Genomic DNA, 14838 nt, shown 5'->3' with positions numbered 1-14838 from the left:
TCTCACTAGCAACAGCTGATTACTTTCTCCTCTGCCTTTTGGCTAAGATCAAGTGTAGTATCTGTTCTTATCAGTTTTCGGTGGGGAAAAGAACCGTCCTTGCGGGGGATGGTTACTTAGTACTCACTGAAGTGAAAGAGCGTGTGGGGCTGCTTCCTGTGAGAGGGGAACAGCTCAGTACATGGCTTTCTGACTGAACAGATGCAAAGATTGCTCTGGCTGGAGGTTTGGGGGCGGCAGAAGCCCGTGGTGTTGTGCCCCCTGGGGGTGGCGTCCCAGGGGTGCTCAGAAAGTCACTTGGGTATGGGACCCCACATGACTCACTGTAGCACTCGGTCACACACCATATTGCTATTTTATGCACAATGCCCCTTGGACAGGCCTTATGGCTAGTCCGGGGAAATACTTTTGCACTCCGGCCCCTAAGGCCTGTCAGCATGGTGCACTGGCACTTTAGCTTTATTTATGCACTCTATGCACGTTTGGCACTTTTTTATTTTTAAATTTGACCCACAGATGCTGAAGGTGCAGGTTTCTTCGGGAAAAAGGAGGTTGTTCCCTGGAGTTCTGATATACCTTGAATATCCCCTTTAATGTTTTAATTAATCATTTAAATAGGTCATCAAGGTCATATAACCAAGAATAATCAGGACAAAAAGGAGGGTAACAGTGTTTTACCAGAGAGAACACTGTAAAAAGAGGTTATTAAATTGACCGAGACCTATAGTTTTATAAAAATATAAACTTTATTGAATACAAAATAATATTTTCGGTGTCTGTTAGCTCACTTCTCAAATTACTAGTAAAAGAACAACGTTGTTCATGACACTCATACTCCCATTCATTCATACAAACTAAGTGTTCCCACAAACTTGGCAGTGTTTGATTTCTTAACAGTTTCCTAAAACAGGGGTATCCTTGATTTTACACCTGTTTCTACTCATTGGGAACACTTAGTTTGTATGAATGAATGGGAGTATGAGTGTCATGAACAACGTTGTTCTTTTACTAGTAATTTGAGAAGTGAGCTAACAGACACCGAAAATATTATTTTGTATTCAATAAAGTTTATATTTTTATAAAACTATAGGTCTCGGTTAATTTAATAACCTCTTTTTACAGTGTTCTCTCTTGTAAAACACTGTTACCCTCCTTTTTGTTCTTCGGGGCCTATTCCTGATGCTGGGAGGAGATTCTGTGCCCTTATATAGGGTTCTCTGTCTCCTCCCACCCAGGAGGGGGGTTTCTCTTCGGGAGATCCCCCCTGCCTAGTACTGTGAGGGACCTGTTTCGGCAGGTCCCCAAAGGATCGGGGTCCACCGGCCTTCGGGTTGGTGGGCCAACAGTCTCAACGCCTGTCAGGAGCCTTGCACCCAGGAGTGTCGGGAAGTAGGTCCCTTCTTTATTGAAGGACCTTGCACCCTTGTGCACGTTTTTGTGTGCTGTGATTTCACGGTTCACTTTTTTTGTTCACAGGGGGAAGTTTGTTTAGATGCACGTCCACGGGCTTCGATAAAAAAAAAAAAAAGCTGATTACTTTCTCCTCAACTCCCACACTCCTCTCAGGGAGTTGCAGACCTTTAAACCCCTTCCTGGGGCAGGAAGGGTAACCCTGTGGAGGCCCTTATAGGGACACAACCCAAACAGTGGTGATATACTGTATATCTCCCATCCAGGACCCAGCTTTGCCGTCCTCTACAATATCTATAATATATACTGTATATATGAAAACATATGTTGTACTTCTCTGCACATTTGCTCCTGGTGTATCTATTTAAGGGCCCTGCAAGTACAGAAAAAACCCTGTTAATCTGTCAGAAATGCACTCCTTTTGCGGACTGAGTGTTGTTAACCCTGTCCATTTTTCTCTGGACACACTACTCAAACCAACCTACTTTCCCATATCCACAACATAAAGGCTAATTATTCTGTAGTCACAAAATAAGAACTAGGAGGGCTTTTACCACCTTTGACTAAAAATCACAGCAGCACGCAAGCTTTTTTGAAATCATCTTACATTCATTAGTTAAACAAACATATTTTTCTTTTACTTACAATTTCTTGTTTTCTACTTCCTGGTTCTCTTTGGCAAAAGTGATGTAATCGTGTCTAAGCGTTGCATCCTGATAAGGTTTCATCAGCAGAGCATTCCTGGAAATCTTATCTGTAATCTCACAAGATCTCACAGAAAGTTCACTGCGGTGCAATAGGCGGCTCCCACCCACCCTCCCCGATAGTATTTCAGCTTGTTGTTTTTTATGTTTCATAAGAGATAGTTTCCGCTAGTGTGGAATTTGGGGGGGAGGGATACAATTTTTTCTAGTTAGCGTTATGGGTATTCATGTTCTGCGTTTAAGGTGGAATGTGTGTTTTGGGAAATATGTCTGACTTCATTTTCTTCTAGGTTGGTCGTCCATTGGGCGGGTCCCTGGTGGTGCCATACATCGACAACAAAGAACTGGCTCTCCGCAAAGTGAAAAGGGGCAGAGTACTAGGGAAGTGCCAATGGTGGGGCTACTGGGCTCTATAGCTTGGTAGCCAGTAGGAACTTGGGCAACTGTTGGTGGGCGTACCCACTCGGGCCAGAATATGGGCGGCCGGTGGCTGGTACAGTAAAAAATGGGTCATGGTACACCCACCGTAAGCGGTGAGTGGTGTTTTTTGGCACTCGTCAGGGACCGAAGCATTTTGTTCTGGATACATAATATGTTCTGCTATTATTTTAAATGTTTACATCGCTGTGGCCATTCAACCTTCCAATAAATGTTATTACATTACGTTTTTGTTGAAATTACTGTGTTCAGTGTGTTATTTAGGTGGGAAGTGAGGGTTACTTAGCCTTGCAGTCAGTCAAGGCATTTTCCTCCCCTAAGATGATGTGCATGGTCACATGTCCTAGTCGCATGTCCCAGTCACTTAGTCATTTCTAAAGACTTCTTTGTTGTTATTTTGAAGATATGAGTAAAGTTCCTTCTTAATAGTTTTTCAGCTAGGTCACGTATGGCTATACCCTTGATCTAAAATATAAAGTATCTCAATTTTTATGTCAATAGGTCAAGTTGAAACAATATATAAGAAGAAATATCCAGTAAAAATGGCAAATTCAGAGATACAGACAGCCAAAGTTGTAACCAAATTTCAGATTTTCTGTAAATGTTTCACTAGGCCCCTTCCAGTCCTGTCTACCTGTCCTTCAGTGTCCTCACTGAGCAAACAGAGGCTAGTCACGGTGGTAGGGGGAACAAAAATGTTAAAATGTATGTATAGTTTTAGCTGTCTATATCTTAGGATGTCAACTATTGACATGTGGATTTCATTGGAGCATTTTTTTTAACTTTCATATGATCAGTATAAAATGCTGAAGTTTAATCTGTAGTCCACATAGCCCAGTTCTGAGGATCACAAGGAAATCCCTCTTGCTTGCCAACACCCTTGCTTTCCTGAACTGGATGACTGCTTCCTACAGTAATAAACAGGCTTAGACTTGCCATTTATCTGTTTAACTCTTTGACTGTCCCCAATGTAACAGTTTCCAGCTCAGTATCCCTTATGGTAGCTGTGTTACCATCCGCACATGGAGTAATGCTATGACTAGGCACCTGTGTGTGTGAAACCCACCAGAGGTGTCAGTTTGTTGCTTGTGCAATGCTCTTAAGAAGGAAAAAAGAAAAGGTTCGGACCTAGCTGATGCGTGGCCATTCAATTTTCTTCTATAGTGGCTGTTAGCAAACGAGCTGGGAAAGCACCTGGCTATAGCCGGCAAGCATGGATTAACCTGAAGCGACACACTGCTTTTCTTATCTTGTATGTCACAGTACTTCACTGTGAACTGTGAGTGCCTCAGCTGTGGTGGAATGGATCTCTGAATGGATGACACAGCTGTGCAGGTCGGACACCTCACATTGCCGTTCCAAGGCTGCAGGGGGAAGTACCCCACGATTCAGGTAAGTGTGGGACACCAATAACCATGACATGCTAGGCCCACCACGTAAATACTTTTCTCATTTTGCCCTGGGTAGTAACCCCCCTGGTGTGTAAAATAATAGAAGACTAAACAAAAAGTACAAGCTTTTTCTTTATTGGATAACACAGTGAAGAGCTTGTTCTTGTTGGATGCATTTTGCATTAAGACCAATTCTTCAAAGAGTGACTCAATGATCCTAGTGTTTTTCAGCAGCTGATATACATTGAGCAGGTTTGGGAGCAGACCGACAAATCAAATAGTCAGAGATGGCAGTAGGGAGGTAAGATACTGGGAGAAAGTACAGTTTGGAGTCCAAGCCAGGTGAGTATCTGGTCCAGGGGTGAACAGCAGTCAGGGCATGCTCCATACAGTTAGAGACTTCATATAGCCTTGGATTTGTTGTTTGTAGTAATCCTTCTAAAGCACTGATACCTGTAATGATAGCAATGATTGCAGCAGTACATTTTATTAGTGTATTAGCATTTATTACACATATTTATGCTCACTTCACTATGATGTGATTGTTTGCCATAATGTTAGTTTTCCATGTAACTTTTTTCAGGTCTCATTGGTTGTTGGTCAAAAAAGGTCATAATGGGAAATAATCCCAAGTTATAATTGGTGATTTGAACCCAAGATGTTAAGTGAATACTTGGATGTTATAGGTAGACAGTAATGGCCCATTCACACTGTTGCATTGTAGCACGTGCGCCATAATGAACTACAACGCATGTGTTGTGAATCACCATATTTGTAAAAAGTGGCTGTTTCTACATGAAATCACATGAAATCATCCACATGGGGCATTGCGGCATTGACTTCATGTCTGTTTTATTTATGTTGGGTTGCGTCACAAAGACCATAAAGGTGTATGTCAATGCATGTCATTGCATTATATTGGGAACAATTTAATGGGTTGCCAGTGCATAGGAAGAAAAGCCCGCCTTTGGCAACCTGCTGTGTGTCATGAGATTGTGGCTGTATACAATCTCATGTATACACCGTGCTGGACATTGAGATGTTGGTCAGGAAGGTGCAGAGCCTGTCCCACCTTCTTCTTCAATCCAGTACACAAGTTTTACAAGGACCATAAGAGGAGTCAGACCTGGGAACACATTGCCAATTAATTTTCACCCTGACTAGCTCTATGACAAATAGAAAAGGTATTTTGTATGCTAAGAAATTGTAGCTTGTGCTTTTTTTTGTTTCTGAAATAGTTTTGTGTCTAATGTGAGTGAATAGACAGATGGATTTAGTTTGCTGTAATGTTATGTGTTATGTTGTTTGTTCTTGGGACCTTGGTCCCCAGTAGTCTCTATTGGGAGTATATTTAAGGGGTAATAGCAGTAATCCCTGCTAGCCTCATATAAAATTCCCCTGGTCTTCCACTATAATCTGCAGCATATCTCCAGTCCCCCTCTAACTTGTAGCATATCCAAAGTCAGGGCCCTCATTTTCTGTAGAAGCAGACAGTCTTCTCTAGCATTACATAACATTGTATACAGCAATTTGGCGATGTATATGTCTGCAATGAGGCCCAGTCTATTTAAGCAATTACTTAACACACCCCTTCTTTTTGGCAGAATATATTTTTCCTCAAAAATAATTCCTTAAACCAATAATAATCAAAGAAATGCTATGTTTCCCATTTGCCAGGGTAACAGGTGACATAAAATACTCAGCAAGCTTGTCACAGTTTGTTGCACCGCTTCTGCTCCCTCATATTGCAGACCATTGGGCCCTCTACAATGAATACCCTAGGAAGTCCACAAAGAGGTACCTATTCCTCTGCTTGACAAAATTCTGCAAAACACATGCTGCCTTCACTGCATAAACAGCAATACTCACAGGTAAGTGAATTGGTCAGATGATACAGCAAGGTAAACATTTAATATCTACCACTTGCAGGAAGCAGGTGGTGAGCTGTGTAAACTATGGTCTCTGAAGGTTCTCTAGAAGCCGTTGTGCTAAAAATAAACTTGATAATAATAATAAAAAAACATATTGACTAAAAAAAACTACAGTTTCATTATTACTGCATTGAGGTTTTAATAAAGATGCCTGCCTGGCAGAATATCCATCACTAAGATAAATATGTAGCTGGTTTGCTGCATTGATTGACAAGCTCTGCACTGACCTCATCTCATTTTCAAAACATTTTAATGCTCAAAAGTAACCAGCATGGTTTGCCTTTAAGTAACATGTGTTAAATGTACCACAAGTTTTAAATGCACCACAATGGATGACCCTGGTGTGAAGGGGTCCTACTTATACTTACTTTGCTTGCAGTAATTCTCTCCATAGTCCTCCTTAATATGTCCTGGAAGTTTTTCCCATAGTTGGATTAGGTGATTTTTATGAGACTCCCAAGCAGTTATCGGTGTTCTAAAAGCTCCTGGCTCTATGATAGAAACCTTTACACCAAATGCACGCATTTCTCTTCTGTAGAACAGCAACACAAATGCAATAAACAGATTTACTATAAATGTCTAACATACATGTTGCACAAATGAGTTAGCCCTTCCAAATGTTATCATTATGTAATACCTAAAAAGCAAAATAAAGCATACAACACATTTTTAGATTTAAGGGTTAATGCACACAGGCATACAATCTGCTGTGTTCAGTTCTATGATTTGTACCAATTTAAATGCAGCAGTATTGTATGCTATAATGTAAGAATTTGGCCGCATAAACCAAAAGTAGAAAAATGTGTGTTCACATTCCTGCGTTTGATCGTAGGTTATGTTGTGCACATATAAACATTCATGCTAACATTTACATGCATACAGCATAATAGACCCTGCCGTAGTGTGTACGTAGCTGATTACACACTATTATATTAACATTTGGACCTTGAATGAGTCAGTCATGCACAGAATGCTTTACAATGACTGAAGGATGATGTAATTCTGCTTTTGCGCCGCCACCGCATTATTGACTTTTTCAGGGCCAACTGATAGTAAATAGTAGGGATGCACCGATACTAGTATCGGTGCCGATACCGAGTATTTGGGGCGAGTACTCGTACTTGCCCAAATGCTCCGATACTTTCCCTCATACCGGAACTTCTGGTGAGAGGAATATTTCCTCTGACCGGCAGTAACGTAGGGGAACATGGAGCCGGCTTCCTGATTGCCCAGAAAACCAGGTGGCGAGTAATGACCCGCCTCCTAGCTTCCTGATTGGTTGGGAAGCCGGCTTGTGGCCAAACAACCGGCTCAATGCTAATTGGCTGGGAAGCTGGCTTTCCAGCCAATCAGCATGCAGCCAGCTTCCCGGCCAATCAGGAAGCAGGGAGGTGGGTCATTCCTCGCCGCCTGGCTTCCCGGGCCAATCAGCATCGAACTGGCCGAACAGCCGGCTCAATGCTGATTGGCTGGGAAGCCGGCTTTCCAGCCAATCAGCATGGAGCCAGCTACCCGAAAGACGGGAGGCGGGTCATTACTCGCCGCCCGGCTTCCTGATTGGCCGGGAAGCCAGCTCCATGTCACCGGAAGCACCTGTATCGGCAAGTACCGAAAGCAAAATATCGGTACTCGTTCTCGATACCAAAAATCAGTGCATCCCTAGTAAATAGTGTGCAATTAGCAGCAGCACTGTTGATAACAGAATGTTTATGTTGACCCTGCCTAGTGAATGACTCATGTGACTCTGTTTTAATATTGGATATTTCAGTCCTAGCTTTGTGACTTCCATGCCCACCATGTTAGTTAGATTACATATTTCCAATCACTAGGGGATGTAGTATTTTTGCTAAGTTCCTTTTTGTATTTTTGTGATTCTGTAGTCAGCAGTGGGCTGTAACCAACCTAACTGTACCTCAACAAAGTGTTTTTTTTCTAAGCTCAGAGTGTGCTTTCTCTGCCACATGTTGCTTGAGCTGTTTGAGCTTGCTTGTGCTAGAGAGATAGACCCTGTGTTATGGATATCTGATAGCCTTGCCAATCAGCAGGACTGACAAACCTGCTGAAACCTGCTGGGAGAACTAATAAATATCTGAGCCACTTCCTGCTCCATCTCTTTCCTCCTGGATTTCTGACCTGTGAGGATGTCAGCTTAATGAGTCTCTCCTAGGCACATGGAAAGATGTAGGGATCTCCCCTCCTCGGAGGAGCCCCTGAAGCTGATGACAGGTGGAGGAAACAAGTATATAGCCTAGAGGAAACAAGCTGCATCTGTCCTATTACATATAGAGATGTGGTGAGTGATGGGTGAGTGGGAAGTTATACACATGAACTTTCGTATGTTTGCCTAATTTGGAAATAAATATTTAGATACCACTAGAACCTCAATCACCAAGGAGCCTGAGCTCTGATAGAAACCAAACAGCACAGTCTGTTATTAGAAGGATGACATCCAGAGACTTTAGTGTGAGATCTAAAAGAGACTGATGCCTAGTTCAGAGAATGAGATCCAGTGTATTGTGGGATATCCTGATTCGAACCTCACCCTCCTTCCCAATTTTCCCTGTGCAATAAAGCCATTTATTTTTTAATTTTACTAAAGTTACTGGTGCCCATCATTCTGACCAACCAGAGAAAATAAACTACGCCTGAGGTGGATGCCTCTGGGATGTTACTGTAGGTAAATGGACTTTGAGCATTCATTAATGTAGCTATTAAGTAGCTAAAGTACCATTTCCCTTTAAGTTATGTCTCTGTGATTACCAGTAGCGCTACATCTGCAAGAAACTGATACCCTATCTTCTGTATCCATAAAAGCTAGATTAAACCACATTGTGTTATAGTTCTGTGTCTTCTTGTTGAGGCATCTTTTTGCTCATTTATTGTATAGCAACCAAGTATTTTTAAACCCCCCCCCCATATATACTTACCTTCACAATGCTCCCCAACTGCTCCTTCCTCCATTGCACCTGCTGCAAAATATGCAGAGCGTCAGGGCTTAAAAGGTGCAAAAACATCACCTCCTGTCATGACAGTGTACAGGTCCAGCAAATGTCTACTATGCCTGAGCACTGCAAGATGAGAGGGAAACATATATTCCCCAGAGCATTGGGGTAATAAGTAGATAAGTACAAGTAGGTCAGGGGTGGGCTTTACAGAGACTCTTTGACTTTGCCCTAAAATGACAAGGTCGTAGGATAATCTGGAAACTGCCTTTGGATCTTGTCAAGTTAGCAAGCCACCATATTCTCCACCACACAGACTGGATCTCTGGTTTCTACTTTTGCTTGCTGCATTTCAAAACCTTTATGATACAAACTATTTACTACAGTTAATTATGGTAACTCACCTTAAACTGTCTGCGAAAGCTTCCACACCATACTTTGAAGGGCAATATCCCCCACCTAAAACAGCCAATCTCCCAGCAACACTAGATACATATACAATGCGTCCCCGGGCTTTTCTGACCAGATGCAGCAAGTTCAAGGTGACATCGATTGTACCAAGTAGATTCACATTCAGGACCTTGGAGAAGTCTTCTTTTGTTTGCCACTCATTAGGAGCAAAACCAACAGCATAGCCAGCATTGTTTACCAATCCCCAAAGCCCTGTAATGCATGAGAAAAAGAACTATGATTACTGAAATCAGGAAAATGCATTCATAATAAATCTATATCAAACGCAGTAAATCCTTTTTAACACAGAAGGTGTCCATATCTCACTTCCATCACAAATCCCAGAAATATGGGGTCTAGTCCTCATTTCAGGATGGTGTGTACTGCCATGCAAATTATTCCTGGGCCAGCTTCCAGAACCCCCAATGAATTCAGTTATGTATGTATTAAAAAAAAAAAAAAGAAACAAAAGTACCTACATTCAAATATAATTCAGCTCCTTATAATCCCCTTTAGGGTTGCATTTAGAATGGGGGAGGCTGGGACAGCAGTTGGGACAAAATAGGTGGGCTGAGCCAAGGCAAATGCTGACAGGAGGAGAGGGAATAGAGATGCCTATATCAGTCTGCTGCTAATCCTTCACTGTTGACAGGTTGGGGGCAAGGAAGTGACCTAGCTGAGTTGCATAAAGAGACACTTCTACCTTGCATGTGCAGGGAAAATGACAATGTCTTTGTAATAACCCCCCACCCTTGACCTGCTAAAACAAACCTTGCTAGTTTCTCCGTGCTGCTCCTTTTTTCATCACTGTTGGCTGGTGTTGGAGGCTATGGGGATAGGTGACATCACCCCCTCTATCATGTGCTTGGATCTAGCAACTCCCTGCTAAATCCAAGCACTGTCACATGAAAGGATGCCACATACTCCCCCATATCTAGAAACAGCCGGTATTTTTGCCATCTAAGGCAGTGGAAGGGGCATCAAGGGAGGGTTGGCAAGGTTAGTATCGGGGTCGGTGGTGGCCCTTTACAAAGATACTGTCACTTTGACTATAATGGGCAGTAGCGTACTCTCTATTCAGTAGAGAAAAGTCATGTCACTAGCCTGGCTATACTGACTGGCATGGCTATGTAAATCTCAGAACTGGATGGACAGAAATACAAATCCATTTGCAGGTAAAACAGCTTCTGTGCGTGTTAGGATGTGTTTTTATTTGCTCTTATTTACACATTTAGAGTGATTACTTCTAGCCTAATAGATCTTGTATACATAAAAACATATACTGTATATATACACTATATTACCAAAAGTATTGGGATACCCCTCCAAATCATTGGATTCAGGTGTTCCATGAAATTTCCTTGCTACTAAATATTTAACGGTCAACTGTTAGTGATATTATAACAAAGTGGAAGCAACTGTGAACAACAGCAGCCATGAAGTGGTAGGCCTCGTAAAATGACAGAGCAGGGTCAGTGCATGCTGAAGGGCACAGTGCTTAAAAAAATAAAAACCCCAGTGGTGAATAAATACCACCAAAAGAAAGCTCTATCTGTCCCCAAAAAAGGGTATAAAATTCATTTCAGTACAGCGCTGCATGACGGAATAAATGTCAGTCAAAGTACCGCAGCGCTGAATACTGAAAAATGGCCTGGATGGGAAGGGGGTTTAACACCGCGGATGTCAACTGGTTAAGGATCCTCCAAAGATACAGTATACACATGGTCCTTTACTATCTCGTCTCACTCCAGAAACACATCTTTAACTCCAATCCAACTATATACATAAGGTAACAGACATCCCAACTCTCCCGGACGTTCCGGGAGTCTCCCGCTATTACATAGCGGCTCCTGGCCGCCCGGGAGATACATTTTTTCTCCCGGAATGGTTTACTCTGCTCAATCTAGCAGAGTAAACCTTTCCCTGTTGTCTGTTTTTTTTTAATTCTCTGAGGATATCTGAGTCGCCGGCCGCCGTCAGAGTAAAAAAAAAGAAAAGACAGCACTGAAATTTATAAATTAATAAAATGAGCATATACCTATACACACACATACAACATGAACAACATTCATCTATTATCACACAATTTACAAAAGGATTATATGTTATTTTCTGTCCACCAATGTTCATGAGGGCTTATATTAGAGTTAATATGGTAAAGGGGGGGGAGGTTGCAGACAGGGTATATTCACTTGTCGTCCAGGGTATATGTGCTGGCAGGCTGCCTCATTATAGGGTCAGTCATGCTGTCCACTAATACAAATCACTGGGTTCCAGAGAAAAGGCCACTAATAGCCTGGCAGGTTGAGGGCAAAAATGTGCTTAAGGACAGCGGTCGCCAACCAGTGGTCCGAGGACCACTGGTGGTCCGCGAGAATATTTTGGTGGTCCCCGGGCCCCTTTGATGCCATGCAGGCTGGGCCTTCATTGAAGCGGCACGGAGGCTACCTCACACTGACTCAAGCAGAGACTGTCACAAAGAATGCGCAGCTTTCAGTACAGTGCGGGCTCTGCAGGAGGCGGGGCATCTTGTCAGTACCTGGACTGAGCAGGCTGCGGGACCTAGAAAAAGTGGGGAGAAGTCATGTAATAGTGGCTCAGTGTGGGGGAAGGGGAGGCACGTGGGTGGTTGGGGGCAGTGCTGAAGCTAGGGGGGGCATGCCCCCCCGGGCGCCGCCGCCAGGGCCAGTGGCAGATTTGGTAGGGGGGGGAAACAATTAATATTATTACTGAGCCGGGCCGGGGTGGGCGGCACCGCTCCCTCCCTCCACCAGTGGTCTGCGAGAATATTTTGGTGGTCCCCGAGCCCCTTTGATGCCGTGCAGGCTGGGCCTTCATTGAAGCGGCACGGAGGCTACCTCACACTGACTCATGCAGAGACTGTCACAAAGAATGCGCAGCTCTCAGTACAGTGCGGGCTCTGCAGGAGGCGGGGCATCTTGTCAGTACCTGGACTGAGCAGGCTTCTGCTTAAGGACACGGTGATAGTTACAACATTGCATTGCATTTTTGTACAAAAAAAAGTAAACTGTGCCAATTGAAGGCTTTAAGGCATTTTATACAATAAGAAAAAGAACAATAACGCCAGTTACAAATGTGGTAAAACATTACCTTCATTTCCAACGATGATTGATACCCACTCGGCAGCAGAGCTCACACTTTTGCTGTCAGTGAGATCCAGGATTCTTGTTTGCAGTCTGCTGGAAGTCTCCTTCTTCAGATTTTCAGCACCGGTCTTTGTCAGACAAGCAGCCAGGACCTTCATTCCACGTTTGTCCAACTGCTTAGCCAGCAAGTTCCCAAATCCAGAATCACATCCAGTGATAAAAACATATTTATGTGAGAGATTCTCCAGTATGTGACTCTGCCTGTACCATCTGTACAGAAGAATCAAACCCAACACCACCAGCAGAGGGAGCCACGTGATGCACATTTGTTCTGCAAAAAAAATGGTTTTATTACTGCTGATTAAGTACCTTTCAAGAAATCTGAATTTCTAATCAGCACAGAATAATTACCAATATTGATTAGAGATTGTTTTTAGTTTCTACTTTTTTTATTTTTCTCATTAGAGATGTGAGTGCGCACATAGATACATACATATGCAGTACAATACCCCCGTGTACAGTTCACTGGTGCACATTACAAAACAGGGGTATTTACAGTCTCCTTAACCACCTTACTACCTGAGCAATTTTAAAATTTTTGCACACTAAAATCTGAATTTTTGTATAGAAAATTACTTTACACCCCTAAACAAGTATATATTTGCTAAAAAGCAGAGGCTTTGTGGAATAAAAAAAATATAGCTGCATGTTGCATGATATTTGCGCAAATATTTATCAAATCAATATGTTTATGGAAAAAAACTCTCACTTTTTAGTGCACACAAACACAATATTATACCCATTTTTTTTGTAAAAGAATAAAAGATGGGGTCACATTGAGTAAATAGACACCAAACATGTCTGGCAATAAATTTGCATGTGTCGTTCTATGGTGAAAAACTATGGTACACAAAATTGTCCACAGGCAGTGCTTTAAATGCCTCTACTGCTCATCGTTTTAGCGGTAACAGTGAATTATGGCCCTATAATTTTTGCTCTCACTCCGTTTAGGGCAATACCCAATATGTGTGGCAAAAATAGTAATTTACATATATGTGCATGCCCTACATGTTCGTGTTTATTCATATGCAGATGGCAGGTAAAGCAGGGCTGGTTTTAATTTTTTTTTCTTTTATTATTTTTTACTTTTTTAACACTTTTTCACTTAAGTTTATTGCTATCATAAAGGGACTAAGAATCCCCTATGTGATGGTGTTTGGAGGGGACAGGTTCTCTTTATGGAGAAATCTGGGGTCTATTGGACCCCTGTTATATCCCTGCCCCCCAATATAGACGTTGAAGCACAGGAATGTGCTTGATCGCCTGTGTAACTGGCACTTCAGCCACCTTCTAACGGCTCTGAAGCTGGAAGCTCTGTGAACACAGCACTTCCTGCTTCATTCATCACAGAGCACACCGGAGAATGGACGTTCTTCGGTCTGCTCCCGCTCTCCATCTTGACACTGTTTACCATAGTCCCGGGCCCCCCCAGAGGATTGGGGGCCCCCAAAAAACAAGGACGGGGGAAGACACCATATTAGCATGCTGATACGAGTGATCAGCAGCTGTATTGCCACCCAAATCACTTGTTATTGACAAGCATTTCCTGCTGAAAAAGACAATACCGAGATCATGGCTACAACCACTTCAGGATGAGGATGTATTATTACGTCTAGCTGTCCTGAAGTGATAGCTGTGTGATCTGGATGCAATTTGCCGACAGTCGGCTCTACAAGTTTAAACAGACTCCCGGCGGCAAAAGTCGCCGGGAGTCTGTTTAAACAGCCCCGATGCTGGCGACGTACACTGTACGTCGTCAGTCACGAAGGGGTTAATAATACATGGTATGCACATTTAAAAATGAGAACAGTAGTGACATAGACCTCATTAGGAAAAAAAAAGCGAATACTCCTTAATTCCCTGTATGCAGCAGTACAGTTTGCAGTTCTGGAGCATTGGTTTGCAATTCTTGGCAACTAGTATTTTCAGAAAGAGACATGTAACAACAGCCCATATATTTTTCACATTACAGGTACACTTTTAGAGTTTCTCATTTGGAAGCAACGCTAATAAAAATAGCTAATCATACATTATCTGATTGACACACCCAAAAGTCACACGCAACTAATTCCCATTAATACTTACATGCTGGGAAACATCTGGCAGCACACAACTGAGTTCTGTGGAAAAGCTGTATTGTAACTTGCACAGCCTCACATATTTCATGTTTATACATATCGATCTAGTGGATTTTAGTCAATAACTAATATTGACTCTAATGTATGGATTTGAATGTTTATTAAATGTAGTTGGTTTTAGGTTAGAGAGTGCCTTATATACACACACATTTTCCATGGTCAGTTATTAGGAATATGTCACTGAAATAGTCGGCAGTTATAGCAAATTATCGTTATTTATATGTCTTAATCAAGTAATACATGAAATAAGCAATAAGATGTTATATT

At 42.4% G+C, this 14838-nt stretch overlaps 1 protein-coding gene across 2 annotated transcripts; it reads right to left on the bottom strand.

Annotated features, from left to right (window-relative positions):
* Positions 1-4123: 4123 nt before the first annotated feature.
* On the bottom strand, positions 4124-14209 carry LOC108797896 (retinol dehydrogenase 3-like). Of its 2 annotated transcripts, XM_018569593.1 has the most exons (7): positions 14198-14209; positions 13531-13537; positions 12378-12704; positions 9221-9479; positions 6243-6406; positions 5105-5107; positions 4124-4396 (listed from the first exon to the last, which is right to left on the bottom strand). In XM_018569593.1, the coding sequence occupies exons 3-7, from the start codon at positions 12697-12699 to the stop codon at positions 4161-4163; spliced, it is 984 nt and encodes a 327-aa protein (XP_018425095.1). In that variant the 5' UTR covers positions 12700-12704; positions 13531-13537; positions 14198-14209; the 3' UTR covers positions 4124-4160. The 2 variants fall into 2 exon arrangements, with proteins under 2 accessions (XP_018425095.1, XP_018425096.1); XM_018569594.1 differs by lacking the exon at positions 5105-5107.
* Between the last annotated feature and the right edge of the window lie 629 nt (positions 14210-14838).

The sequence above is a fragment of the Nanorana parkeri genome, unplaced genomic scaffold, assembly GCF_000935625.1.
Source record: "Nanorana parkeri isolate BGI_ZX_2015 unplaced genomic scaffold, ASM93562v1 scaffold1364, whole genome shotgun sequence".
In the NCBI taxonomy this organism is placed as follows: Eukaryota; Metazoa; Chordata; class Amphibia; order Anura; family Dicroglossidae; genus Nanorana; species Nanorana parkeri.
This window is presented reverse-complemented; position numbering and strand designations above follow the sequence as displayed.